Source organism: Toxoplasma gondii, chromosome Ib, assembly GCF_000006565.2.
Source record: "Toxoplasma gondii ME49 chromosome Ib, whole genome shotgun sequence".
Classification (NCBI taxonomy): domain Eukaryota; phylum Apicomplexa; class Conoidasida; order Eucoccidiorida; family Sarcocystidae; genus Toxoplasma; species Toxoplasma gondii.
In genome coordinates this window covers 1,648,957-1,676,585 of record NC_031468.1, presented here as the reverse complement: position 1 = coordinate 1,676,585, position 27,629 = coordinate 1,648,957, and the positions used below count along the sequence as shown (strand labels likewise).

The 27,629-nt window shown below is 51.1% G+C and overlaps 2 protein-coding genes across 2 annotated transcripts; one reads left to right on the top strand and one right to left on the bottom strand.

The window, feature by feature from the left end:
* The first annotated feature begins 1,096 nt into the window (after positions 1-1,096).
* Positions 1,097-11,339, top strand: CDC48AP (cell division protein CDC48AP). Its single transcript, XM_002371664.2, has 12 exons — positions 1,097-3,189; positions 3,538-3,656; positions 4,520-4,648; positions 5,481-5,636; positions 6,174-6,268; positions 6,724-6,967; positions 7,288-7,444; positions 7,980-8,202; positions 8,678-8,851; positions 9,264-9,439; positions 9,964-10,123; positions 10,502-11,339. Exons 1-12 carry the CDS (start codon positions 1,860-1,862, stop codon positions 10,671-10,673), a joined length of 3,135 nt encoding a protein of 1,044 aa, XP_002371705.2. The 5' UTR covers positions 1,097-1,859; the 3' UTR covers positions 10,674-11,339.
* Positions 11,340-11,408: 69 nt separating this feature from the next.
* On the bottom strand, positions 11,409-26,923 carry TGME49_321650 (hypothetical protein). The gene is made up of 15 exons (XM_018783030.1): positions 24,442-26,923; positions 23,185-23,545; positions 22,177-22,427; positions 21,467-21,618; positions 20,301-20,509; positions 19,474-19,967; positions 18,655-18,852; positions 18,012-18,278; positions 17,312-17,495; positions 16,772-17,076; positions 15,878-16,174; positions 14,958-15,113; positions 14,093-14,255; positions 12,910-13,090; positions 11,409-12,397 (listed from the first exon to the last, which is right to left on the bottom strand). The coding sequence occupies exons 1-15, from the start codon at positions 25,289-25,291 to the stop codon at positions 12,338-12,340; spliced, it is 4,128 nt and encodes a 1,375-aa protein (XP_018638409.1). The 5' UTR covers positions 25,292-26,923; the 3' UTR covers positions 11,409-12,337.
* Positions 26,924-27,629: the final 706 nt, after the last annotated feature.

Sequence of the window (27,629 nt, the reverse complement as noted above, 5' to 3'; positions counted from 1 at the left end):
CCCCTGTCAACGCCGAGGTCGAAGCCGCTTGCGCTTCTGCGAGTGTTTCTCTCTGGAAAACTGTGGATTCTGGAGAAGACACGCGAGAAAAAGTAACCGGACATGTTTTTCTTGTCTGGAGCGCATTTTTTAGATCTTCCGAATGCAACATCAGCTATATGTCACATACGACAAAGTGGGTATCTGATGTCGTCCGTCTCAAGAACTCACATCGTTTCCAGCTGCGAAAATGCGGAGACTTCGGTGTCACTTGCACTCACGCGGAACATTTCCTACGCAGAGGCGAGTGCGGTCATTGGTGTAGTGACTTTCTCACCAAATTCTCGAAAATTTCTTCTGCATCCACGCTGAGAGTGCCTCTCTCTCTCTCGGATGCACACTCCCTTTGCTTTTCGCGCGCGCGTGGACGGAAACGAGAACTGAATGAGGGGATTCTGGACCAACCGGAAATAACAGCAAGCGCTTCAACTCATGCCTCGGTTTGCTGAATTCTTTGCGCGAACTTCAAATCTGTAGACACGACGAAGGCGCTTGCCACGATCTGTCTCTGCGTGTGTCTCCTTCCGTCTCTGCTTGTGTCTCCTTCTGTCTCTGCTTGTGTCTCCTTCTGTCTCTGCTTGTGTCTCCTTCTGTCTCTGCTTGTGTCTCCTTCTGTCTCTGCGTGTGTCTCCTTCTGTCTCTGCGTGTGTCTCCTTCTGTCTGTCCTGAGCGCCACGGGAGCAGCACTGGCAGTAGCTGCCGTCTGCATGCGTCTGTGTGCATGCACCGCAACTGCGAGAAGAAGAGCTGCGCGCGCTGTCTTTGACATTTTCGCCATTTTTTCCGACTTTTCCTCTCTTCTCCACTAAACGCGTTGAGTGTTGTGCCCGCTTGACTGCCGTCCGTTCTGTCTCTCCTCGAGAAGCGTTGTCTCTCTCTCCACTCTTGTCAAAGAATATCCACGCGCGTTTCAAGAGAGACAGCGACAAGGAACGCTGCATCTTTGAGGAGACGGCGTCGCGCGAGAGCCTGCTGTGAAACGAAGATTTCTCTGTGTGTGCTGAGTTCAACTTCCGCACCGCTTTGTTTCTCTCGTGATGAGAGAGGAGCGAAAGGAGGAAGCCGCAGAACGCCTGCTGTGTCCGTCTCCATCTCGCCTTGAGCAAGTGTGAGAACTTTTCTTGCGTCGCATCTTTCGGGTGTTCCTCGCTCCCTCTGTCTGCTGCCCAGCGACCAGACAGCAGCGCAACCGTTTGCTCGTTTTCCTCCCCTTTTCCCCTCCAGTTTCTCGTCTCCTTTCCGACGCCTGCATGCTGCGTGTAACTCGCGTTTCCTCTTCTCTCTTCTCCTTCCCTCTGCCGTTTTTTTTCTTCTTCCGTCTCCCTGCCTCTGTTCACGAAACAGGGCACTGAGAGGCGCCTTTTTCTTTCATTCGTCTTCACCTTCTTTGCCTGGGCATCCTTTCTCTTCGGCAAGTTCGTTCTGTCTCGCTGCGGGAGGCGAGAAACCGACAGAGAGATACACGACGTATTCTTTTTACATGTTTCGAGAGAGCGAGTTTTCTTTCTCCCCACGGCGCCTTCCACCTGAACTTTACGTGACCGCGCGAATGCCTCTTCTTCTTCGCTCTCAGAGAGGGACGCCTGCAGAAAATGAGAATTCGCTGGAACTAGACAGACCTGCGTCTGTCGAAAAACACGCATGAGTCTGTCAATTCTTTACGTTCGCGTTTCCTGGTTTCCGTCTCCACATCCGTCTTCTTTTTTCTCTCGTTCGTGCTTGCTTCCTGTTTGTTCTCTCTCTTTTCTTTTTCTTTTTTTCTTTTTTTTTCTTTTTTTCCCTTTTTTTCTTCCTTTTTTTTCTTTTTTCGGTCCACGAACATGGGGACTGCGTGGTGCCCTCTCGAGGGTGCGGGCTGGGACTCCTCAGCCTCTTCTTTCAGACGAGGCCTGGGTCTGCGTCGACTCCTTTCTCTCTCGGTTTTCCTTCTTCTCCCCTTTCCTTTTATCTTTCTTTCTCCCGCACACGCTGTGGTGCGCCTCCCGCCTTCGCCTGCGCCTCCTGTTTCCCCTTCCTTCACTTCTTCCCGGTTTTCAGGGAGACGGCTGCGCTCTCCCTCCGAGATGGGGGCTGAAAGGCCGACAAGCCGGGTGCCTCCCGCGGCCATCTTGTCTTCTTTCGAAAACCGAGAGAGAGAACAGAGAGCGAAGAGCACACTCAAAGCGGCTGCAGAGGCTGCGTCTTCGGCGAGAACGACGGGATCGTCTTGTCCGACTTCTTGTTCTTCTCTTGCGTCGTCGCTCTCGTCCCCCATCTTCACAGACCCTCCTCTGACAGACGTCCGATCTATCGCACCCCACTGTCCTTCCACGTCTTCTTCTCCATCTTCTTCTCTGTCTTCTTCTCTGTCTTCTTCTCCATCTTCTTCTCCGTCTTCTTCTCTGTCTTCTTCTCCATCTTCTTCTCTGTCTTCTTCTCTGTCTTCTTCTCCGTCTTCTTCGCCTGATGCTTCTCTCTCCTCGTCTTCGTTGTCTTCACTGGTTTCGTCTCTGCGAGGAGGACGTTCGTTTTTCTCGTCTTCTCCGCCTTCGCCCACGGCGCCTGTGGCGGGGAATCTGTTTGTCGTGAAAGGGTCGCATGCAAGAGATCCTTCAGTGGTTTTCCTCTCGCCGCGCGACATGGCGGCGCTGCAGGTACAACGAGGCGACGTCGTTCTTCTCTCTGGGCGGCGAAAGCGGGAGACTGTCGCCATCGCGATGCCCGACAGGAGCCTCGAGGCGCGTCACGTCGTCCTCCACGCGCATGCACTGAAGAACATCAAACTGCATGCACAGGACGCCATCAAAGTCACCCCACAGCGGCTGCTGCCTCATGCCCGGCGAGTCTTCGTCTTGCCTTTCTCAGACACTCTCGGAGACGTCCGCGATGGCGGCGCAGGGCGCTCGGAAGGCCGCGACCGAGACGCGTCCGGAGAGAAACCGAGCGTCGAAGCAGTGGCGACAAAGTTCTTTCGTCATACGTCTCGCCCTGTGAAAGTCGGAGACCAGTTTGTGTTGGAGTTTCCAGTGCATGCGAAGGGAGAGCACGGCGCGACAGGCAAGGTCGAGGTGAAAGTCATGCAAATCGACACAGACGGAAAAGACGACCAAGAAGTTGCACTCGTTGATGACGCCACAGAACTCATCTGCGAAGGCGAGCCTCTCGATCGCGGTACGCTGTCTCAGCTGCTGGTGTGGGGGCTGTGCGCGCGTTTCAGGTGTCTCCACGCGCCAGTGTCTCCTCCTGGCGCTGCTTTCTCTGCATGCAGCTCTCTTGGAATTTGTCGAGATCTGTGTCGTTGCCCGCCAATCCCGAGGGTGAAGTCACCAAGCTCTCTACACGTTGTCGCCGAAGCCCAAGAGCCGCTCTGTCCGATCGAAAGCTCTTGTGGCCTCCACAAGCAAGTCCCAGACTTGCTTTAAGAGATTCGTTTTCAAGTTCTTTCCTTCCTCTCGCTTTTCTCTGCAAGCAACGCCTTCGCAGCTGTGATCTCCTTTTGCGTCGCTCCCCTCCCTTCAGCGCAGTTCGACGCCTCCTCAATGATCACCTACGACGATGTGGGCGGCCTCAAAAAGGAACTGAATCTCATCCGAGAACTCGTTGAGTTGCCGCTGAGATTTCCAGAGATCTTCAAGCAGGTGCGAGGACGAACACGAGGACGAACACAAAATGCATGCAGAAACAGGACAGAAAGGGAAACCATTCGACGCGCCTCGCTCTTGGTGACGCGAAGAGGCTCTCTCCGGCATCTTCCTTCAGAGAGAGAAAAAGAGGAACTCGAAGGAGGGAGAGCGGCAGAGGGAAGTGACGTCGAGCACGAGTGGTGGGGATGGAGGAAACGAGGTAGAGGAAGAGACACAGAGTCACGGACACAGAGAGGAGGAGAGAAGAAGAAAGGGAGCAAACGAGGAAGAAAAAAAAGAGAGAGAAAAGCAGAAGATGAAGGACCGTGAACGAGAGGTAGAGAGGAAGAGGAACGGATAGAGCAAAATCGAAAGGGAAAACATGAAGAAGACAACAGAAAGAGGGAGAGAGAAGCGGAACGCAGACCTGAGAGCCGAGGTGTCATCAGCCGAGGCTGTCGCGCGTGACGTTTCTTCACCCCGATGTCGAATGGTCTTCGATTGCAAGTGCTCTGCGTCCAGCGCGAAAGGCTTTAAACATCAGCCAGGAAGAGCCGCAATCTGTGTTTTCCCCGCAAATCCTCTATCTGCTTTACCAGCATGGCCATCTCTCTTGTGCCACCGGCCTGCCTCGCATGTCTCCCTGCAGTCGCCTTGTGTGTCTTCTTTTCTGTGTTTCTTCTCCTCTCTCTCCAGCTTCAGTTCTCGTTTCCTGCTCTTTTCTCGTGATTCCAGCCTTCGCGTGCAACCTTCTCTCTGCTGTTTTGGCCTTTTCTTCGTTGCATCTGCTTCTGGTCTTCTCCCCGCTTCGGCGTCTTCACTCCGACTGCATTTGCTTCGCTTTTCTGTCTTCGTCCCGCTGCGTGTCTCGCCACCAGGTGGGTGTACAGACACCGCGGGGCGTATTGCTTCACGGTTCGAGCGGCTGTGGAAAGACCTTGCTGGCGAAGGCGATCGCCAACGAATGTGGCGCGAACTTCCTCACCGTCAACGGCCCGGAAGTGATGGTGAGGCGAACCTCCGCGCACAGGAGCAGACACGCAGAAGACCCAACCGCGAGAGAGAACGAGCTGTGCGGGGATATATAGAGAGAAGGAGATAGAGCCGAGGCGGTAACGGAAAAAAGGAAGGAGAAAGGTGAAGAGAAGAAGGTAAAGGGAAGGAGCTAGGGAGAAGGAGAAGGAGACAGAGAGAACGAAATACAGAGAACGAAACATATAGGAGGAGGGGATTTGCATTCTGTTTCCACGTCTCCTACGAGCGGTGAATGGACCTGCATCGAGACAAAGATGTATCGACATGGTGTCAAAACATTCGAAGGTAATAACGCCCTGAGTCCGTAGTTCATCATGAAGAGCGCTGGTTACTGCTGTTCACTGGAGAAGAAGCCTGGACAGTTGTCCCTCACGGATCACTGAGACGTCTCATGTGTAACGTCGGTTTGCGACAGAAAATTCGCAGATGAAAACAAGTTTCAGCTGTTGCATCTGTTGTGTAACCTTTGATATGCGGAGGCGAGAGCGTTTTGTTTTTTCTCTCTTGTGTCTCGTTTGAGTTTTTCCGAGCTCGCTCTGTGATGGTGAGCCAGAATTGACCAGCAAGCGGCGTGGAACTCGACGCGTTCAGCAGGGAACCACGGGAGCTTCTCTGCATCGCAGCACCGTTTGCATTGATTGTTTTCCTCTTGCTCTCTCTGCTGTTGTATCGTTCTCTGCCCTCGTCTCTCCTCTCTTTCTCTCTCTCTGGCACCTCCTTCTCTCTTTCGCTTTCGTTTCCCTCACGTTTTCTCCCGCATTCTGCTGATTTTCCTTTCGTTGTCCTCGGCGCGGTTTCTTTCAGTCCAAGTTGGCTGGGGAGAGCGAGGCGAATTTGCGGCGGATTTTCGAGGAGGCGGCGGCTTTGTCTCCGTGTCTCCTTTTCATCGATGAGATCGATTCGATTGCGAGCAAGCGCGAGAAGACGCAGGGCGAAGTTGAGAAACGCATTGTTGCCCAAGTGAGGCAGAGACAAACGAACAACACAGCCTCCGCGGAGACTCGCATTCTTGTTACGTTGATGTCTCCCATTCGTGTTCTCCAACTCCTCTTCTCTTTTTCCTCGTTTGCTGGGTCTCTATCTTCACCCTTTGCTTCACCTCCTACCATTTTTGTGTATTCCTCGCTCTCGCCTGTCAATTCCTCTTTCTCTCTCTCTATATATATATCTCTATCTCTATATATATCTCCGTCTGCCTGTATCTCTTTCTTTCTCTCGATCACCTCGATCTCTTTACCGATCTCGATCTCCCGTCAACTCCCTCCATCTGAATTTTCCTGCTTCTATCTTGCCGGTGGAAATCAAACCGTTTCAGGCGAAGACTCTGCTTTTCCGTGGTACTGGCACATCTCCGAACCGAGTTTTAACGGATGTCTTTTTCCGGGGAGTCTAGACGCCACAATCGACTGTTCATTTAGAGCTCGAGTGTCTTTACCGGATACTGCTCTTTCGTTTTACCTGCGGCTTGACTCGGCTCCTCTTTCTTTTTCGCCTCAGCTTCTCACACTGATGGACGGCGTGAGCAGCGACAAAGGCATCGTCGTGCTCGCCGCAACGAACCGCCCCAATCAGCTGGACCCTGCGCTTCGGCGGTGAGTCTACGCCGAGCTCAAGAGTCTCCGTTTCCACTTCTGGACCTCAAACAACCTGCTGCCTCTGTCCATGTTTACATCTCTCGATGGATTTTGAGGAAATGCATGCATGCGTGCGCTCCACACATAAATATAAATGTATATATCTGTGACTATACTTACGACTATCTGTCTCGGTTTATGTCCCAACGCATGCATGCCCATCTTTGTATCCGTATATCAGTATACACACAGACACACAAGCGCATGTATAACCCTTTCTCTCTATCCATATATATATATATATATATGTATACATAAAGAGAGAGAGATGTATATGTTTATGCACTGTGTGTCTGCACAAGTGAGTGCATATGGGGGAGCGTTTTCAGGGAGTTGTGTTTTTAGAGCATGTTTTTTCACCGAGAGTCGGGTCTTTTGAAGTCCAGGTTTGCGGCGTCCGTGTGTGAAACCAGCTTCGGGCGCTTCGACCGCGAGATTGAAATTCCGATTCCCGACGAGAAGGGGAGGACAGAGATTCTGAAGAAGAAGGCAGAAAAGATGAATTTAGGTCCAGACGTCGACCTCGAAAAGATCGCCAAGGACGCTCACGGATTCGTCGGCGCAGACATGGCGCAGCTCTGTCTGGAAGCCGCCATGCAGTGCGTGCGAGAAAACTGCCAGTTCGTCGACTTCGACAAAGACGAAGTCGACCCCGAGGTAAATCAAGAGGAACCTGCGGGCGCAGGGAGCGAGCGAAGAGAAAGGAGAGAGCAGAGCGAAGAAAGAGATGAGAAAGGAGAAAGACACGAGACAGAAGAGCGAGAAGAGAGGGCAGAGAAGAACACACGAAGAAAACTGGATGCGTCGCTGGCGACAGGGAGAGAACGTCCGTCTTCAGAGAAGACTTTGGCCTCCCGAGAGCGGCACAACGAAGGCAGAAACTGAAGAACCTTACCGCCAGTCACGTTAGAGAGAAGCCGAGAACGTAGACTTTCGAGACATGTGCGACAGACGCCTGCAACTTTTTTCCTCTTCAGACTCTAGCGAAGTTTCAGGTTCGCATGCCTCACTTTGTCCACGCCCTGTCGGTCGTCAATCCAAGTGCACTGCGAGAGAGACATGTCGAAGTGCCAGACGTTCGCTGGGAAGACATTGGTGGTCTAACAGAAGTGAAGGAAGAACTCGTTGAGACAGGTGAGAATGCAGAACTGGAGCTTTTGCGCGAGGAAATGCAGGAGCACCAGCTGAAGAAGAGGAAGGAGGTGAGGCCGAACAAAGGCGTGACTTGCGACAGAAAGCTGAAAGAATGCTGTTTTTGAATGGCGCGCATATCCCCAGCAGATGGGCAGGAAGACGATCGAGGGAAAGAAGGAACTGCCTTCTCTCCCCGCCTGCGCAGGGAGCAAGGAGGGGGCATGGCGGCGAGGAAAGAAGAGAAAGAAGTGGAAAGGTGGAGACGATGTTCTTCATTGGGGGGGGGGGTGGGTGGTGGCGTCTGCTGGCGTTTCTCCGTTGGTCGCTCATCTGTCGAGTTTGCGTTCGTCTCCACATATTATGGCATTTGTTCCGTGAAGACTTGTAGGACAAGGTGTGATACATGCAGAACTCGTTAGACAGGCCCTGCGGCTGAGCTCTTCGTTCTTTCCTTCTTTCGAGTGGAGTTCCTGTTTCGCGCCCGGTGCCTGTGTTAGTGCGGTGTTTCGCGCTGGCCTCTTCGTACGTTTCTCAGTTCAGTACCCTGTGGAGCACGGAGAGAAGTTCCATAAGTTCGGACTGGCGCCGAGCAAGGGCGTCCTGTTCTTCGGGCCGCCGGGATGCGGCAAGACGTTGCTCGCAAAGGCTGTTGCGAACGAGTGCAAAGCGAATTTCATCAGCGTCAAAGGTCCCGAACTGTTGACTATGTGGTTCGGCGAGTCGGAAGCGAACGTCCGAGACCTCTTCGACAAAGCGCGGTGAGGAGACACTCTCTGCAGATGTGCGAGAGTCACAGTCGTTTTTTGACAGTCTCTCAGAGCGACCGGCTGCCTGGCCAAGAGGCGAGTGGATTGTCCAGACACGAGAGAAACCTTCCGACCAAACCGGCGCGAGCCGGGAACAATCCGAGCTCGTGACTCTGCCCGCCAGGCGTCTATAGGTGAAAAGAAGCTGGAGGGAGAAAACGGTTGGTGTCTGCTGCAGGAGACGAGCGCTTTAGAAACGCGATCACGGTGCTCAGGGTGATCTGAACGAGGAAGGCCTCATCTACGGTGCAGGGAACTGTGTGTGACCTGTGGTGGAGTCAAAACAGAGGACATTCAAGAAACGCTTCACGGATAGTGTTAGCTTCTCTGGAGGAGAAAGCATTTCCGAGACGGACGTGGACTCGGTTCTAGGGTCTTGTCTCCTCTCCTTTCCGACTTGTTCTTTTTTCGTTCTTTTCCCTGTCAGAGCTGCGGCGCCGTGCGTGATCTTCTTCGACGAAATGGACTCGATCGCGAAGGCGCGCGGCTCAGGCACCGGCGGCGGCGGCGAGGCAGCGGACAGAGTTATCAACCAGATTCTGACGGAGATCGATGGAATTGGAAAACGCAAACCTATCTTCGTCATCGGAGCCACCAATCGGTGAGAGCCGAACGAGCAAGCGCAAGACAGCACGCGGAGGATGAAACGAAGGGGAGAAGAAGTCTGAGAGAGAACGAAAGAGAGAGGGAAAAGGGGACAATCAAGGCGAGGGAGTTTAGAGAAAGATAAAAAACGAGCGGGCGAGCGAGACGGGGAGAAAGAAACGGCGAGGAAGTGGAGAGAAAAAAGGCGAGTATTTCACAGTTGCCTGCGCCTCAGTTCTGCCTATGCTGGCTGTGACCTCCCTCTGTTCGAAAAAGACAAAGGCAGAAATGCACCCTTCTTCTCACAAATATGTGGACTGTTTTTTGCGGAGAAAAAGGAGTTTGGCAGTTGTGAGTTTCTGCGCGCTGCAGGTGCCAGTGTACGCCGATGTTTCTTGAATATTTTTTCGCATTTCCCCTCCGTACAGGCCTGACATTCTGGATCCGGCGGTGACGCGACCGGGCCGGCTGGATCAACTGTTGTACATTCCTCTTCCAGATTTCAAGAGCCGTGTCAACATTTTCAAAGCTGCGTTGCGGAAGTCGCCGCTCGCGCCCGACGTGGACATTGAAGACATGGCTCGGAGACTCGAAGGCTTTTCAGGTACAAAAGAAAAAAACTCAAAACCGGGGGAACAAGAGACATACCGAGTGATAAAGGAGAAGGAGGGAGGCGACGAAATGAACTTGACAAAGATCCATTTTCCTCTCGAGACAACACCACTGCATTCAACAATAACTCCAATTGTAAACACACAAACACATTTTTAATTTATATATTTACATATATTTATATATATATATATATATTTACATATATTTATATATATATATTTACATATATATATATATATATATATATATACGTACATCTATGTTTCCGCATGTAAAGGTATGTAGGCATGCATGTCTTTTTTTAGATGTGAATTTCGTGAGTTTCCCCTACACATGCACACGCGCGCCAGTCTCGGTAGTCACGATTTTTCTGCATGCAGCTAGGAACTCAGGTGTCTCTTTCCGGTGTGTGCACGGGTCGCGTCTAAGGGTGGATCGGTGAGGTTTTTTGCGAGCACAAGGCATGTGCACAGAGGACTGGCTATAAAGACTTGCTTTGCATGCAAACGGCAGGCGCGGACATCACGGAGATCTGCCAGAGGGCGGCGAAGAACGCAGTGAGGGAGTCGATCCAGGCAGAGGTCGCTCGAGGGCGGCCGCTGGCCGAAGGCGAGAAAGACCCTGTGCCGTTCATCTCGAAGAAGCACTTTGACGAAGCGTTCAAAGGCGCCAGGTGAGAGGACAGAAGAAGAGGGAAGGAGGAGAGAATCGAGAGAGAAGAGAACGTGGAGACCACGGGGGAAGGTGAGAAGAAGCGAAGAAAAAGAGAAGACGAAGAGCGACTTGTGCGGCCTCGTCATGAGCGGGGTCCGTGAGGCTCCTCAAGAGTGAAGTGACAAACAAGTACCAGTAAGAAAGGCAGAAGTTCGTCTCTCGCAAGTCGCAACTTGTGCACTTGGCCCTCTGCCGTTGGGGGTCCTCTCCGGGTCCTTTCTCCACGTCGACCGCGCTCTCTCAAAGAGCCTGCAGGAAACCGGAGCTGACGAATGACTGCGAAAACGAACTGGGCTGTGAAAATGTTTTTCTTTCGTGTGACCCAACGCTGTTGCAGACGCTCGGTTCCAGAGGACATGGTGAAAGTGTATACTCAGTTCAACTCGATGATGAAGCGGAGGCGAGTTGCGCAGGAGACAACCGAGACGGCGAAGGAGACAACGGAGACAGCGAAGGAGACAACGGAGACAGCGAAGGAGACAACCGAGACGGCGAAGGAAACAAAGTGACAGGAGCCTGGACGGCAGACTGGACGACTGCCTGATTGAAGGCCAGCGAGAGGGAACGACGAAATGCGAACTTGCGAGCACGCTGTCGCTTTGCAGTTTGATGGTTCTTGCCTTCCTGAGGAACAGAGGGAGAGGGGAAACTGGCCGGAGTGTGGGGTTTCCTTGTATCGCGCCGACTTTGTTTTCTCTCTCGACCTTTTGCGTCCGCGAGGCGAGACGAGCAGGGCTGTGCGTGAATCGCTTTGCTTTTCCTCAGGAGCTGGTCGTCTCTTGTTTCGCGTTCGTCAAGAAAATACAGAGTTCTCAGGTTCGTTTATATTTGAGGTCGTGGACTCATGCACATCTCATTTTTGAAAGTCGGGTGTGCGTTGCGACCGCGTTCGCTGTCGCTTGCCTCCTGAGAGTGAGACTGTCCTTTCTTTTTTGAGTTCGTCCAAAGAAGCGAAAGCGTCGGCAAGACCGCCCGATGGCTTTCGCCTTTCGGACACAGAGACACCCCCCCTGGTTCCCGGAAGAAGTGGAGACGCGTATGTGCGTGAGTGCAACTGTTCTTCGTTTTCCTTTGGTGCAACTGTTCTCTAACTCGGCTTCTTTTGTTGCTGTGTTAACAAGTCAGTCTCTTTTATCCGTCTTCGCCTCTCGTTCTGAATGTCTCTCCTGTGTCGAAGTTCCTGGAGCGAATCGCTTTCTTCTCTTCGTTTCTCCTTTTCAACGCTCGCTAGAGAGGTGGCGGGATCCAGCTCCAGTCCCGGTCACCTCAGTGAGGCGCCGCGCATGTTCTCCTGTGAGGGCGGCGAAGAAGACGGCAACGTGTAGGAACAGAGCGGAAGAGCGAGAGAAGTCAGGAGACACAGAGAAGATGAAGAAAAGAAGAACAGAAGAAGAAAAGAAACAGCGGCAACAAAGAACAAGAGACGAAAACAAGTCGGCGAAGGGGCGAGACGCCCAGAAGGGGGGAGTGGAAAGCAGAGGTCGACGGCCGGAAATAGACGGCACTGGACAGAGATGCTATCGCTATGGCCTCTCTCGCATGTTCTCCCTAGTCTGGACAAATTGCATGGCGCCTCTCTCTCGAGCAGGCGATGGGCGGGTGACAACGGTCGTGAATAGTGAATCTCACGGGTGGATCCGGTAGTAAAGACACAGAGGTTGAGAGAAAAGGCGCGGACAGCCTGACGCAGCGTTCGGTTTGAGTTGAGAGACGCGTGCGCAAAAAACAATCAAAATTCATTTGACGGGACCCCGAAAAACAAACGCTCTCAACATAAAGCAGAACGCGCAAAACGGTGTCAGAAAGAACAGCAGAGCGAGAAGAGGGCGATGGACAGAAGAAAGGAGTTGAGGGAGAAAAGAGAGGGCAACGACCGCATGGGGAGACGGCGACGAGTCTGCAGCTGTCTACGAAAACAACAGAGCAGGCGGAAGTCCCGGAGACAGAGAAGAAGCGAGAGACAAGACAAAGCGGGTCCTTGGCGTTGTTCCACACGAATCGCCGATCACGAAGTGAAGAAGTCAGAGAAGGAGAATGCCATAGGTTGGAGAAAAGGGGGAAAAAGATCTGAGGGGACGCACCTCACGACCACGCACAGGAAAAACGGGGAAAATCGAAGGAAAGGTGCTCTGCCCGAAACCTTTCCACCGTGGACCCGTCAGTCTTCTGTCGCCTAGCTCACGACGATTGTTTTATCGTCGAGGAAAGCTTGTGTCCAGAGGAAGCAGTTGTTCTGCAAAGGACGTCCAGAAAAAACCGAAGAGGCAGGACTCATTCATGTCGAAAAAAAAGCATCGGCAGGTCCTGAGTAATGTGCGAGTTCCTGTTCGAGGTTTCATGAACAAAGACCTTTTATGAAGGTTTCCCTTCTTGTAGAACAAAGCAAATGCCGGTACCTCGCTCTCGGGACGCAGCTGGCACATCCCCAAGTTCAACAACACCGAGAGCTAGATCTGGAGTGATCTTCCCAGTCTGGAAGCAGCTTTGAGGCCCTCCTGTCTGTGTGAAGGAAGTCGATCTACGAGCGCGGATAACTCGAATGAAGCGATTGACGAAACACAGACGAAAGAAAAACATCCAAGAAAAACAGGAAAGACACGCCAGGAAGATGTGAGAGCAATAAATTGTAGAAAGACACCGGAGAAAGACATTCGAAAAAGACCGTGAAGAAAGACTTACAACGACGACATTCAAAAGAAGAGTTTTAGGAACATTGAAGAGAGACAAAGACAAGAAGCGACCTACCGGTTCCGGATCAGATGCTCGAGCAGCAGGATCGACTGCGACGAGTTTTAAAATATCCTTGCCTTCTCCCTCGAAAAGCGGCGCAACGGCTTCTGTGTCGGCGACTCTCACGTATTCGGCCGGAGCGCTCTTGACTCTCTTTTTTACCTCCGCGATGAAGCGCCGGCACTGGGGGTCGAAACTGCATGCAATCGAAGGAAATCGAATGCTTTCATGAAAACGAACGGTAATATCCCAAACTCCGTACCGTTGGTGTAACTAGATGCCCCCAAGTACTCTTTACAGACAAACGACAGAAAACTACCGAGATGAAAGTCGAGAAAGTTTCGCTTTTGTATACTCCCCAGAAGAAGCCTGTAAATAATTCTCACGAAGACTGTCACCCCAAGACGGGAGAACAAGCATACTAGCTTCTGAAGAGTCGTTCTCAAAACGCGCCCTTCGGCGGCGAAAATATGCTGTACAAGGCAGGCTCCAAGGAGTCACGTTTTCGATGGAAACGGATCTTCTCCAAGAAAAGGACGAAAACGCGTTTTGAAGAAGGCACTTCATTCACATCGTCGACCCCGCTCTTACGCAAACGCAGAGGAGGGTCACCACATGTCTCACGGAGAGGCTTTTAACTTCTGTTTTCGCTGTGAAAACGTCTTGTTAATTCTGAACTTTCTTAAATTTCGCATGGTGGAATTACGCGGTATTGCCGAACAAAAGAGAAAATGAGAAAAAAAAGTGAAGAACGTGGTCACTCGATGGCATCCACCTCGCGGTCTTTGCCTCCTGCTGGAAATCATAAAATATCTCTTCTACTCTCTCTCTATCCGTCTCTATGCATGCATATATATATATATATATATATATATGAATACGGCGTTTGTTTCTTCGTATATACACGCATAGGTTTGGTTCTATATATGCTTACTGTAGATAGGTCGTTACAGGTCGATAGATAGATATAGAGAGATGCAGATAGATAGATAGACGTAGATATATAGATATAGATAGATATGCAGCGTGCGACCGAAGGACGCATTCTCGTGAGCAAAACATAAACAGAAACGCATTGGGATATGCGTGAAAGCGTGTATATCATGACAGAGTGTGCATGGTTGTTCTGAAGAGAAAATATGTAAAAGTACTGAGGAAAATGAATTTCTACCGGACAAGATCTCTCGTGAACACGCACCTCTGTTTGAGGATGTCGGTGAAAAACTGATTGAATTGGAGGACAGAGATGTCCTTTTTGAATGCGATGGCTTTTCTGAAAATTTCGTGGAACAGAAAAGTTGCTCGTCGCGGAGGTTTGCTGCGCCCATTCACGCGTATCCGGTTATGCACCATGTCTGGTCCTGGAAGAGGAAGATCAAAGAACATCGAAAAAAGAAAAGTAATGCCCAGATGTTTCCACGTGTATCCTACCCTCGCCTTGTCTCCCGACCGGAAATCTGAGTTTCGCTCTTTCTCTCTTCAGGTTCGCTTCTTTTCTCGAATTCCTCTTTCCTCCATCGACCACCCGTGTCCTCTGTGTCCTTCTGTGAATGTCCTCTCTGCGACTTCCACTTTCGCTCGCATTGGTTGTTTCCTCTCTGGCTTGTTCTGCCTGCGTTGTCTTCCCCGTCTTTTTTTTCACAGCTGTCCCTGCACGGTTGCCCTTTTTCTTTCGCCTCCTTTCCACCACTTGCAGGACTTGTCTCCTCCACGATTTCCTCGCTTCTTCCCCGCTTCTTCCCCGCCGGGGTCTTCTCCCAAGAAATGCGTCCTTTCCTGGCGGCGGATTCTCTCGTCCTCTTTGCTCGCCCTCCTTTCTCGCCTTCGCGGTCAGGGGATTCGTCTGTCTCCCGAAAAGGAGACGAATTCGAGGGAAGCACTCTTCTCATCTGAGCGTACTTTGCCTTTTCTCGAGCGTCTCTCCCACCGGCGCTCCAGCAACTGTGAGTCTCTCTAAGGAGACGACGTCCAGCGACTCCGTTAATGACGCCGAAACGTTTGTAAGCCTTCCTTTCTAAAAGTCTTTTCACAAGATCCACCTTACTCGAGTTCCTCTCACTCACCATGAAGTGCCAATTCATCCTTCGCTTCTCGGATGAACAGTCTGATGTTGTCGGCCACGGCCTCCGGCGGCCATCCGAAACGCGCTGGCGATGGGGAGCGAAGATGCGCCGGTAACATCCCTTCCAGCTGCTTCTCGATGTCTTCGTCTGAGAGGTCTGACAAAAGAAAGAGTCATTCAAGACTCGATTCTCACCCATTCTCTCCACCGTCTATCGCAGGGAAGGACACACGCGAACTCTAGTCGGAAACTCCTTTTGCTCTCTCTTGGTGCTCTGGAGAACGCTGAGAGAGCTTCGCTCTCTCGCACGCTCTGGGAAGACACCCACCGGAGTCTGCAGTGAGAAAAGGTTCTCCCTAAAACAACTTCTTCGCGATTCGAAAAACACAGCCATTCAGAGGTCGGACGTCACCCCCTTTTCATGAAGACCTTGAAGCCGACCTCAACAAGGACCAATTTACCTCCACATGCATGCATATAGGCTCAAGTGTGCATCGCTGTACTAATGTATATGCGCATATGTACATGCAGAAACGGACATGTACAGATACACGTTATGTATACAAATACGGGATAGCGTCTGTATAGAAATAGGGAGAGACATGCCACTCTCGACTGTGTACATCTGATAATACAAAGGGGCAGGCATATACATAGCCCCCCACACACACGCACACAAAAGGTATATGTATACAAATATATATATATTTTTATGTATATATATATATACATATATATATATATATATATGCCCCTCTTGTTCCTGTGAATCTAAGAATTCACTCGGATAAATATAGATATATGTGTATATATTTAAGTGTGTGTATGTACAGAAATGGGTACGGATACAAATATACATACAAATATATATATATATATATATATGTTTTTGTCTACATGTGGTGGGCTAGGCAGACTCACTTGTGGCGTCTGGAATCTTCCCGACGGCGGTTTGGACGGCGATGTTGAGCTCGTGTCGGGTAGCCCAAAAGGCAACCATTTCTTTGAATTCCGGCAACTTGGCATCGAACAGAAGAGATGAGTATTCTTCGCGTTCGAGACCGTAGAGGAAGGGAGGCGAGACGGGCGCCTTCGTCGGCAAAGCGGCGAAAACAGTTGCGTAGACATCGACGAGGGACGCCGGGAGACTCGCGTTCAAACCGCGAACGGTCACTCTCACTGCAGCTTCAAGAATCTTCTTCTGAGTTTCGACAGGCCCTGAGAAAGGACGGAAACAAGAGAAATAAGCCACAGATGCAAGGCGGAAAGCAAGGGAAACGCCCAGGTCTTGTCGCGGGAAGAAGGTGGAAGAGTTCAGGATAAATCGTGAAGGAAAGGAGAAGAGATGGTGGACAGCGGAGAGAGTCAAGGTGGAGAAAGAATCCAGGAAGCGCAGAGAGAGACGCTCGAATACGAGAGACAAAGGGATACCCTTGCCCTTGGCATTGAAGAATATCACTTTATGAGACTCGCCGAAGGATTCTCTCGAGAAGTCTTCGTGTGGAGAGGGTCTGTTTCGATGACGTGGTATTCTATTGCTTTTATCAGTCACCCGATTTCCTTTGTGTTCCAGATTCGCGGTTCATTCCTTTTTCCCTCTCACATTCTCTCTCCGTCTCTCCCCACACTTTTCAGCTTTGCCGCACTTCGGTCCAAGATGTCTTCTTTCTCTTTGCTGTGTCTGGCCAACCTTCTTGCTGTCCTTTCGGTTGCCAGTCCTCTTCCTGAAATCTCCCCCTTTCTTCTGTTCCTAGGACTCCCCTCTCCCTCTCTGCCCTGTTCCTTCTCCCTCCGTCTCTCTTCGCTCTCACTCACACATCTTTCCGACGAACGCGAGGTGCGTCTTCCGGACGTAGGCTTGCATTTCTTCGGGTGGAACTCCAAAGAGGCCGGCGGAGGGGAAGTCCCAGAACAGTCCAAAGTAGTTCGCTTCCGACACGACTGAGACAGCAGAGAAGACCGAGTCGAAAAACGCCTTCTCGCTCTCAGAAGAAGGTTTCTCGCCTGACAGAAGTTGCTCGTAAACTTGCCGAGTTCTCTCCTCGCGGCGGAGTGCAAGGCGCAGCGCCTGACGCGCCAGACGATCCACGGTCGCCCAGGCAGTGTGGCTTTTGGAAACTCTGCAGACCAGAGACACGCAAGAGAAACGCGGTCGCGAATCACGCGAGCAAGGAGGGTGGAGACGCGAGAAAAAAAACACAGATCAGAGATCCCTGCGGAGGTCCACACAGCGAACGTAGAAACCGTCTGTCGAGAGGGATGTCTGCTTGCACATGGGGAACGTTGAAGATACACCGACGACCCTTTCGCGACTTGTTCGAGGTCCCGAATTGCTTCATTGCTTCGCTCGCCCACCTGTGAACCAAAAACCTCCCCAGTTCGCTGTCGTCGGGATACGACAGGCCAAGATCTGTCCGCACAACTTCGAAGAGACGATCAGGTGCATCTTCTGCAATCAACTGCGTATTTGGATCGAATTTGTACGTTGCCGCGACTGCCTCCTTGACCGCGTTACCAATTTTCTCTTCCAGCAAAAACGCTGAAGACAAGCAGACACCACAGACTCCTGCCTCCTCCGTGCATGCGGAAGTGAATTCGCCTGCGTTTTCTCCGCTTCTCTCTCGCCCATCCGGCCCTTGGAGTTTCCCACAGACGCTGCGCTTCGCTCTGCGCTTTACCGGCAAATCTCCGGAAAGCCGGAAAGCAAACAGAAACAGAAGTCGAGCATTGCTGCGTCACTTCTCCCCTCCTTCTCGTCATATTAGTCTCGCTTTCTTCTCGTCATTTCATTCTCTCTTTAGTCTCTCCCTCTTTACCTCTTGGATTTCATGCCTTTCCCCCGACATCGACCACTCGGTGTGCGGCTTCGGAAGACCTTCCAGAAACACACACCTCTCTCTCTGCTTCTCCCTCCACGCTCCCTGCGCTTTCTCTCCAGAGGGCAGGAGAGACAGATATCTACATCTTCCTTTCGCATTCGCATATTCGAGATCCGACCTTTGCCCAGCGCAGTTGAGGAGGGTGGTTCCGTGAACGAACTTTCTCGGATTCTCACTTTTTCTCGAATAGACGACTCGCGTGACGACCTCACGCAGGCCATCGAGAGAAACGCCGAACATGATGTCGACGAGATCTGCCCAACTGTCTTCCGAAAGTGACCTGTCTCTTGTAAGAGAAGTTCGCAGTTTCCGGATCGTTTCGTCGACCTCAGAACCCGATACTTCAACCTTGACATTTTGCCAGTCCTTCTGCTCCGTAAAAAACTCGTAAGGCAGCGGCTGCACGGTCTCTGTCGCAGCCTGGTACACGGGGTCGAGTCGAGCTGAAAAAACACGCAGTTGAAAGACGGAAAGTAAAGGAGCCTCGAAACATATGGGATGGTTCCCTCTACACCGCGCTCCTTTACGAGAGTAGGCATATACAAACAGACGCACAGTGCGCGCGCCTGGTGTAAAACCACCTCGAAGTTAGAGGTTAGATCAGGGCTGAAGGAAAAGAACGTTTTTGGACTCGAAGCGAAAACAAAGACGAGATGAGCGTCTTGAAGGCGGTGGTGGTATACAGCAATCAGAGATCGTGATTTCTGAATCGTCAAAGTCAAGTCTTATTCAGTGTCATAATTCGAACTGCGTCGGAAAAACTCATTTGAGCGTCTCCTCCAAAGAGTTTCCTTCGCGTTCTCAAGGCGACTGCCTCACCGAAGTCGAGTAAAGCGCGAGCCAGTCGCCGGTAGCTCTGTGTGTTGTCTCGCGCGGCAGTGAGAGGCTCCATTCGAAGATAAAACAAGAGAAACTGGACGATGTGCAGGCTCTGCAGTTGCTTCAGCTGCTCCTCCCGTGTCTCTGCGTTCGCCTCCGACTGCGGCGCTCGCAGCAATTTATCCAGCATGGCGTAGGCTACAGCGGAAACACAGCAAAGCGAGAGAAAAACTCAGAGCGACTTGGCGAGATGCCATCGGTGAAGGTGGGTTATGGCAGAGCAGAAGCAGAAGTTGGAGAACAGAAATACATCCAAACTACCTGCAAACAACGGAAGTAGTGTCTTTTAAACTACTGCGAGCCGTGATAGAGTGCGAGTTCTTTCGAAGGTTCACACTGTGGGCGCATCGATCCAGAAAGGGATACAACTCCTGGACAAAGACCGAGGCGACACCAACGTTGCGCGCGACACAGACCAACGTCAAAACAAAGCGACACACACACACACACACACACACACACCAATTCTCAGCATCTGTGCATCTTGAAAATTCTATCGTCACAAACGTACCTACATATAAACGTACACATACACGTTTAAATAAACATATATGTGTATATATATGTATATGTATATGTACGTGTGTGTATCTATATGAATATCGTAAACTCTAATCTGAGCATACACATATGTAGATGCATATACTCTTGCATATAATTCAATATGTGGAAACGCGCTAGGGAAGAAAAAAAAGACATGAGCGTTTTTACAGCGTGGTGTTCTTCGATGCCTGAGCAGCGTTTCTCTAGCTTTTTTACCTTTGAAGACGAATCTGGCGTGCCGCATGCTGACACGGGCGAGAGGTTCTGGGTCCGCCATTTGACTGAGCTTCAGACGAATGAGGAGAGGCATCCCAGTGTGGTAGAGTTTCTCCACTTTTCCGCCGACCGCGAAGCAGGTGGAGAGTGCGTAGATTGTGTCGGCCTCGTAGAGTTTCGGACCCGTCTTGCTCGCGAACCGCAGGAAGGTGAACTCTGGCGCGTCCTTCATCTTCTTCAGCGTCGGCTTGATGCATTTCTCCACCCACGGATAGTGGTCTCTGAGCTCTGTCGCAGCAGTCCAAAAGGACGCGAGAGTGAGGGCGAGAGCGTAGACGTCGTACGAGGGCTTGGCGACTAAGCCACCCGACACGCGCTCCATCTCGGGAGCCATGAAGGCCAGAGTCCCCCGCAGAATCATGTCTCCATGCAGCAATCCGGCCATCCCGAAGTCACCCGCCGCCACCGACAGTCGACCGGCTCTGCCCTTCTCTCTGGCCAGCACAAACAGAACACAACGGCAAAACGTGATTGTGAAACGTCTCGAGCAAACTTGAATCCCTGAACATATGTCCCGGAGTCGTAAACCCCGTGTGTGTAGGGAAAGACTGAGTTCGCGTTGCGCGGGTCTCAGGGGGAACGCGGCCCGGCACAGACACGCCAGCTGTTGAAGCCGAGATGCAAAGGAAAGCCAAGAGAGAGGTCGGCAGGCCGCGAGCGAGGAATGACGTCTAAGAAGAGGAAGGACGTCGAGACGCAAGTGCCTCCTCGGAGACGCTTGCGTGGCTGAACTCTGCGCTGGTCGGAAAGCGTATTCGTTCGCTTACCCCGGAAAGTATTTGTACAACAGATTTGGCGGCTTGATGTCGAAGTGACCCAAGCTGTAGAGGTTCTGCATCACCACGAAGGGCTTCACCAATTTGGACGTGAGGCCGATGAGAGCCTCGCGAGAAGAGAAGATTTCTCGCAGAACCACGTTGCCTCCGGATTTCGCGTTCCACCCGTCCAGAGAATACCCGGTTTTGTCCGTCTTCGGCTGCGGAATGGAGAACAGGGACAGAGAGGTAGAGAGAGACGCAAAAGAGTCGATGGACGGAAAAAACAACCGGGAGCGCAACTGCGCGAACCTCGAGAGACAAGAAACAAAGACACACAGAGACTCGGGGTGGTACTCGGCGCACGTGAACGCAGACGGCATGACGGGTCCGTCGAGACTTGTCGAGACCTCAGCCAGGAAGGCCGGCCGCTCTCGACCGACGTGTATCAGGAAGCTATGAAACCTCAGTAAATGGAAAGGTTTATTGTGTGTCTTTTCAAGCGACATGCCGTTTGAAGGAGTCCGGAGCTCCTCTCGACAAACAGGAGTTTGAATATGCAAACCGTTTTCCTACGGACCATCTGGACCTACACGATTCTTTCCCGTGAACGAATCGTCTGTCGACTGCGTGAACCCACACATCCACGAATATGTTGTCAGATTCAACCTGGGGCTCCACACTGAAAGACGTCCAATTGAATGCGGGGAACTGGTGACCGACGAGTTGTCGACCCTTTGACGAAAGGAAATCTAAAAGTTAGAAACGCGCTCGCGAAGCAAACATTCATGTCCCTCGGCGAAAAAGAGAGTGCTTGGACACGAACTAGTACCCAGAAACGTGTACCAAAAATCCAGAGTGCGACACGGGGGAACTATACTTCTGAGCTCATTTACATCTCAAACATATAAAGACATATATACAGATATGTATAGACATATGAAGACATACATATTCATGCACACAAAAAGACATATATGACTATATATATATGCGCACGCACAGGGGGAGATACATATATATATATATATATAGATAGATAGATAGATAGACAGATAGATAGATAGATATTGATACAGATAGATAGAGATAGATAGAGAACACACATGCGAATAAGACGCGTAACGAGGCTCAGAAGAAGAAACTGGTTTTCTTCGAGGATAGAGAAGGGTGTCTACCTGGAGGTCGCCGTCGAACAACTCGATGAGAAGTGCCCAGTGCTTCACGTCATTCTTGTCTTTCACGAGAACGCGCGCCAGAGGCAGGCTCCAGTGATTATCTGCAAGTCCGATTTCTGCATATTTCGATGCTTGCGCCTCCTGCGATGCCTCTGTAGAAGGACAAACCAAGAAAAAAGACGTAGCACACAGACGGTGTCTGGCAGGTTTCAGGTCGATGACGGAAAGGAAGTGCACAGAAACAGCAATGGGCACAGGGAAGAAAGGCAGCAGCGAGTCCTGCTAGACGAGCTGTCGTTGATAGAAGAAGGACAAGATTCCCTGGAAACCATGCATTGATGCGCATATGAGGACTACGCGTTTTGTACCAAGGTCTTCCACAAGATACACATACAGGTGTATTTTGTGTATTTGTGTGCTCATATGTACACATACCTAAACATGTAAATATTTATCTGTATGGTTGTCCATCATTTATATATATATATATATGTAAATGCATGTAAACACCTTTAAGACTAGTGTTCATGTACGTCGTTTCGTGTGTAGTTTATTTGAAAGGTGAAGACGGAGTTTTCCAATGATGAAGCCTAGTGTCTCGGTGTATCTGGTCGACTCTGCGTTTCTCTGCGCATACGTCGGTTGAGAGATTGGTGATTTGTAGGTAAAGATGTCGCGTGTCACGGGACCGCGTTGTGAGGCACACTTACTCGAGAGAGTTGACCAAATTTCTGGTCGGTGTGTCTGGACGAATTTTTCCATTTGAGTGAAAATCGTTCCCGTTTCCCCGACTTCTGTGTAGAAGCCATTCGTGTTGATGACGGTCCGAAGCGTCTTCGCCTCCGTCATAATGGTCTCCACAGTCAACGAGTCTGCCATCCCCTTGATCTTTTCGACGTCCACTGTCGGATCTGCGATGCGAACCATGTCGCGGAAGGCCGAACTCGAGGTCGGAAGCGACCTGCGGAAACGAAAGTCGAAACGTGTATGGAAAGAAACTAAGTTGCGCCTTCTGAGCCTCCGTTCGTCCCCTCTCTGTTCAACTGATGTTGCTGTGCGATGTCGAAACAACATTCAAAAGTGATTTCGGCAAATGCATGTGTCACTCTCGAATCCTCGCTAGACCTGCGGGTTCGCAGGTCACTTTTCTGAGAGACAATTGCTGCACGCAGTTTGATGAGGCTTCACAGGGGATTTTCTGATCTCTCCCAGCCCCTGAACCTCTGTTGTCCTCTTGTCTGGAACGTCTCCCTCGAGTCATGGCGAAGCATATACAGACAAAGAAGAGAGTCTGTCTGCGACAGTTTCTGTGTATAGACCAACACCCTCAAGAATCGGCTGCTCACGCACTGACCTATTTGCCTATGCACATGTAGACGTAGATTGAAATCGACGGCTCTAGGGAGTTCGAACCTCGCGTCATAATCCAGAAGTACAAAATATGTGTGGAAGGACGGATGCAAATGAAGGGACAGCGCCAGAAACCCATCCAGGGTATGGACTTATGAAAGTGCACACATTCATCCGTTTGCCCCTGGGCAGAATTGCCTGTCTCCCTGTGCCCCGCGTTCTGTGGATGACACTCAAACGCAGCTGCGTGGCTGTGAGTAGGTCACACGACCATTTCCGCTTGCACCTACACATGTACACACATCTGTGCTTTAGGTCTGTGACGAGAAAAAGCATCGTTTTCTCCCGGGAAACGCGTGAGAAAATACCTGATCTCGGATTTGATCGTGGCAATGGTGCCGGGGTCGGTTTGTTCGGCAGAGGGTGTTCCGCCCTGGCTGATGGTGTCGAACAGATTCATCATTCCTTTCCGCTTGAGCCAGAAAATCTTGACGGCGAATTTCCTGCCGACGAAGCCCTTCGTCACTTCGGTGCATGCAGGTCGTCGCAGGGGATAGACACGCCCAAAGGTGCCTGACCCGAGCATAGGACCGAGATCATCCCAGGGTAATTCGCAGAGAGGCAACGCGTAGGCTTTTCGCACTTGCTCCTCCCTCGGCGGCAAAGTTGGAGGCTTGTCCGGGCAAACCAGACGCGGAGGATTCAACTCAGAGGCAGACTTCGTGTCGCCTGAAACGAGAGAAACGGGAAGCCACAGAGACAGGATGGATGGCGAGACAAAACGGAGAACACTTGTCCTCCGCACTGGAACGAAAACCCGGGGATCAACCACGTACTCGACGACCCGGGCAACTGACACTGGTTATGCAGATGTTTAATATATATATATATATATATGGGGATCAAAAGCTTACGAATATTTTATTTTCTGTTATGGGGCAAAAAAAGGAATTTTAGGTCTTTCATTAAAAGCAGCAAGTTCTGGGTATTTAACACGTTGTTTAGTCGAATGGTTGCACGAAGGAGTAACAAACGAATATAACCATGGTAGAACTAGTTGCCTTACATTTAAATGGAGGGATAAGAAACGGTTGGCGTTAAGTTTAAAGAAAATAAAGTAACAACAAACAACTGGTTTATGTTGAAGAACCAAGAACTTCCTAGTGGTTTTGACCTTTTGTACACGAGCCGCTTTGGTCGGTACGTAGGACAATGACGAGCAGGGAGTCCCCGAAGTGAGTGTCAAGGGAGCAAAGGGAGAAACAGAGAGGAGCACCAATGAAGGAGACAAGCTAGAGAGACGTGTAAAGAAAAACAAGGGTGAGAAAAGAGCTGTATTCAGAAGCCAAGAGGGGGGGCGAGTGGCGGAAGAACCGAAGGTATACAGAAAAGGACAGTTTGAGAAGAAGACAGAGAGGAAAGAAAAGGAGTTAGTAAGAAAGCTGCTGACAAAGTATTGACAAAAAAGTGGCACCTATGGAGACAAAGAGGAAAACGCAGCATCCCGGTGGTATCCCAGAAGGAGACAGAAAGAGGACGTGGAAAAGCCGCTGAAGAGGAGCGACCAAGAGAAAACAATGTGGAAGTTTCACGAACAGAGTTAGGACCGCCGAGCGACTTCTCACCTAGAAACGAGAGGGCTTGGTCATCCTTCTTTCCTCCTGTCTCTTCCCGCGAGGCTTTCTCCCCGCCGCTCTTGTGTTCTGCAAAGGCGATGGGAAGCGCCTGGATCACTCGGTCCGCAGGTGAGACTGTCATGGAGAAAGGAGGCGAAGAGACCGCGGCAGAAAAGGGGGGAAACGCGGACGATGAGTCAAACAGGGCGCCATAAAAAGGCATAGAAGACGAGGAGTGGGAGAACGTGTGTGGGTGGTATGCGTCCTCGTTTCCACGACGTCCTTCACTTTCTTCTTGTCTATCTTCTCTTCTCTCGTCTGTCTCTTCTTGTGATCCCCAGACGTGCCGTGGCTTCTGCCCAGAAAGACCGACAAACCGAGAGTCGACCGTGGAAGTACCTTGTTCAGAAGAGGCGAGAGAGAGCAACGACGTTCGCCCAGAAATTTCAGAGTCAGAAACGAAGAAAGAGTCTGGGGGAGCCGCACGCTGCGTCTCCTGGAAACGTTTAGCCCAGTTCCCGTCGAGCTCTGCATTCAGGTGCCTGCCGCCGTTGCCCCGAAATTTCAGTGCGTCGACCTCTCGGGGGCTCACAAAAAAGAGAGTAGCGAGAAGGAGCGAGCAGAGCACAGGACACAGAAAACGAAGGGCGAAGGAAGCCGAGAAAGATGAGCGGGGAAACAAGGGGCAAGAAGCCCTGTGACCTGCTGCAGAAGACGGCGGCGGCCTCCCGGGGCGATTCGAGGACCCCAGGCCTCGACTCGCCCACTTTTTCGTCGCAAAACGCAGGAGACATCGAGAACGAGTGGCGCCCAAGCTTTGGCGTGCCACGCTTCGTTCGCTTTGCATGCGAGGCAACATGTTGGAGTTCACAGGTTCTCTTGAGGATTGAAAAGAACCGATTCGTTGCTAGAGACAAACATAGAGGGCGCACCAGACACCAACCTCGGGAAGAGGCGTGTGGCTCCACGCTTCCTCTCCTACGGAACGAGGGACCTAAGGCACCTCCAGCAGAAACAATACCGACAGCTAGTTGAACAGGTGGAGGCAGGGCGCGGGACGCTGCATGTTGACAGGGGCTCGGCTGTGGTCTACGACGCCTCCATATGGAGGCAGAGGCTTCCAGAGACAAGGAAAACGCAAAACTGCTCGCTGGGATGTTGCTACTGGAAAGCAGAGCCAGAGCAGCGGGATCCTTCTGCGGTGCAGGGCCAAGCTGGAGAAACCTGCGGCTGTAGACAGAGCTTTTCGCTGAACGAGTGAGTAGGCTTATTGTTCCTGATCTGGAGGCATGCACATGCTGGTTTTCCAAATATGCGCTCGGTACCGCTGTACTTCATCCACTCAACATGCTGGTCAGGTGTTCAAACGATGATGCGGGGTACAGAGACAGATAGAATGGCACTCGCATTTTCGATCGCAGGACATATCGGGGTCGAATTTAAATGGGAGGGAAAACACCCTTTCCGGCGATCGAAGACAAAGCGATGGGGACGTAGAAGAGCTCCTCCACACGGGACACGGGACGGTGACGCGCGACAGTTTTTCATGTGGTGATGCTGTCGGCGGACACACCCAGAAAAGCAGAAAAAATCGGTGCGGAGTCTGCTTGGGCCGTTTCACTGCTACCTCAGACACGTAAGATCCTCCAAGAAGCCAAGCCACCAAGAACAGGGTAGTGGAGAAAGGAGTTCTTCATGACTGTACCGAAAGAAGTGAAAAGGCATGGGCAGAGACAGACAAGTCTCTAATAGTGTTTGCAACGCAACCTCTGGCTTCCCCAGGGATTGGTAAGCGGAAAAAGTTTTGGTGGGAAGGAACCAGCGAACTAAAGCTTGAGATAGACGGACCCCAGAACGGCTCTAGTAGCAGACCCACGAACGCTAAAGAATCAAAGTGCGCCGTGTGAAGGAGTCGCCTCTAACTTGTTTCTTGACAGAAGAAACTCTGTAGAGTTCACAAAAAGAAAACCGTACGGAGGACCGCAGTCTCACCGAAACGGGCAGCTTTCTCAGGGCAAAGTCAGGTAGTTAGTACACTGGAGAAAAGACCGCCGTGAAAGAACGACAGCTGCACGGAAGTCGAAAGACGACAGGAGGCGAGAGAAAGGTCGAGTCTATTCTCACAGTCTGTTTTATCCAAAGGGGAAACGCGAAAGGAAATTGGAGACATGTACACTGTCATCCTGTACGGTCATCTCGGCAACGGTGGCTAGCAGTGAATGCAGGTACAAAGCGAACAAGACAAGAGGGAGCGAGCCGACGAGAAGACCAAAGATGACGCCCACAAAATTAGCGAGATGCGCCAGAAGAAAAAGAAGAACTTATGCAAGCCACGACTTGCGTTTGGAAGGAAATATTGGGAATTCCCACTCAAGAGACCGCGCCTAGCGGCTAGTGTCCTACGTTTTCTGAGCGGCACCAGCAGCTGGCGGCGGTCAGGAGCTCGAATTTTGACGGTCCAGAGAGAAACAACCAAGAATGAAACTTTGGGAGTAGACAGCAGCAAAACAGAGATTCAAGAGAAATGTCTAGGCGAAAAAAATGCGGCATTCTCCATGAAGCGTCGCCAGGAAACCACGAGACAAGCAGGCCAGTCCCGCGCGCGGACCGTTAGTCAGACGCCAAGATGTATCGTCGCCTGGGGTTTTGTTTGAGTCAGTTTCGAGAGTCTTCGTTAAAAATTGACATTTTCCAAAGGCGCATCCGTCTAAATTTACCATTCGTCATCTCTGTGCATTCGCGGAGACCTTCGGCTCCCTCTGTATTGCCATACCAAGCTGTTCCTGGCTGTTTACTCTGGACACGGCTCTGATCGCAAACACTGGCAAGACACGAGAGTATACAAGACAGAATGTAGAAACAGAAGAGAAAGGCTCGAATAAAGAAAAACAGCATGCTCTTTGATGGAAACTATTTTTTCCTCGCCGTCAGAGGACTTGAATGGCTGGAGACTTGTCTGTGAAATAGCGCTACCTATAGTAAGCAATAAGGTCATACTATCTATACAAGTAATAAGCGTCGAGTCATGCGTTGCTGACGAATTAACAATCAGTTGCTCGGAGCTCGAATTTAAGATTTTGTATTGGTTGGCACAGAATATCAGACCTAATACTAATTAAATGAGTTAAGTCATACAGGATTGAACTGTGGGATTGATTCAGTGACCAAGGCAGAGAGCACTGGATGGGATGAGGGGG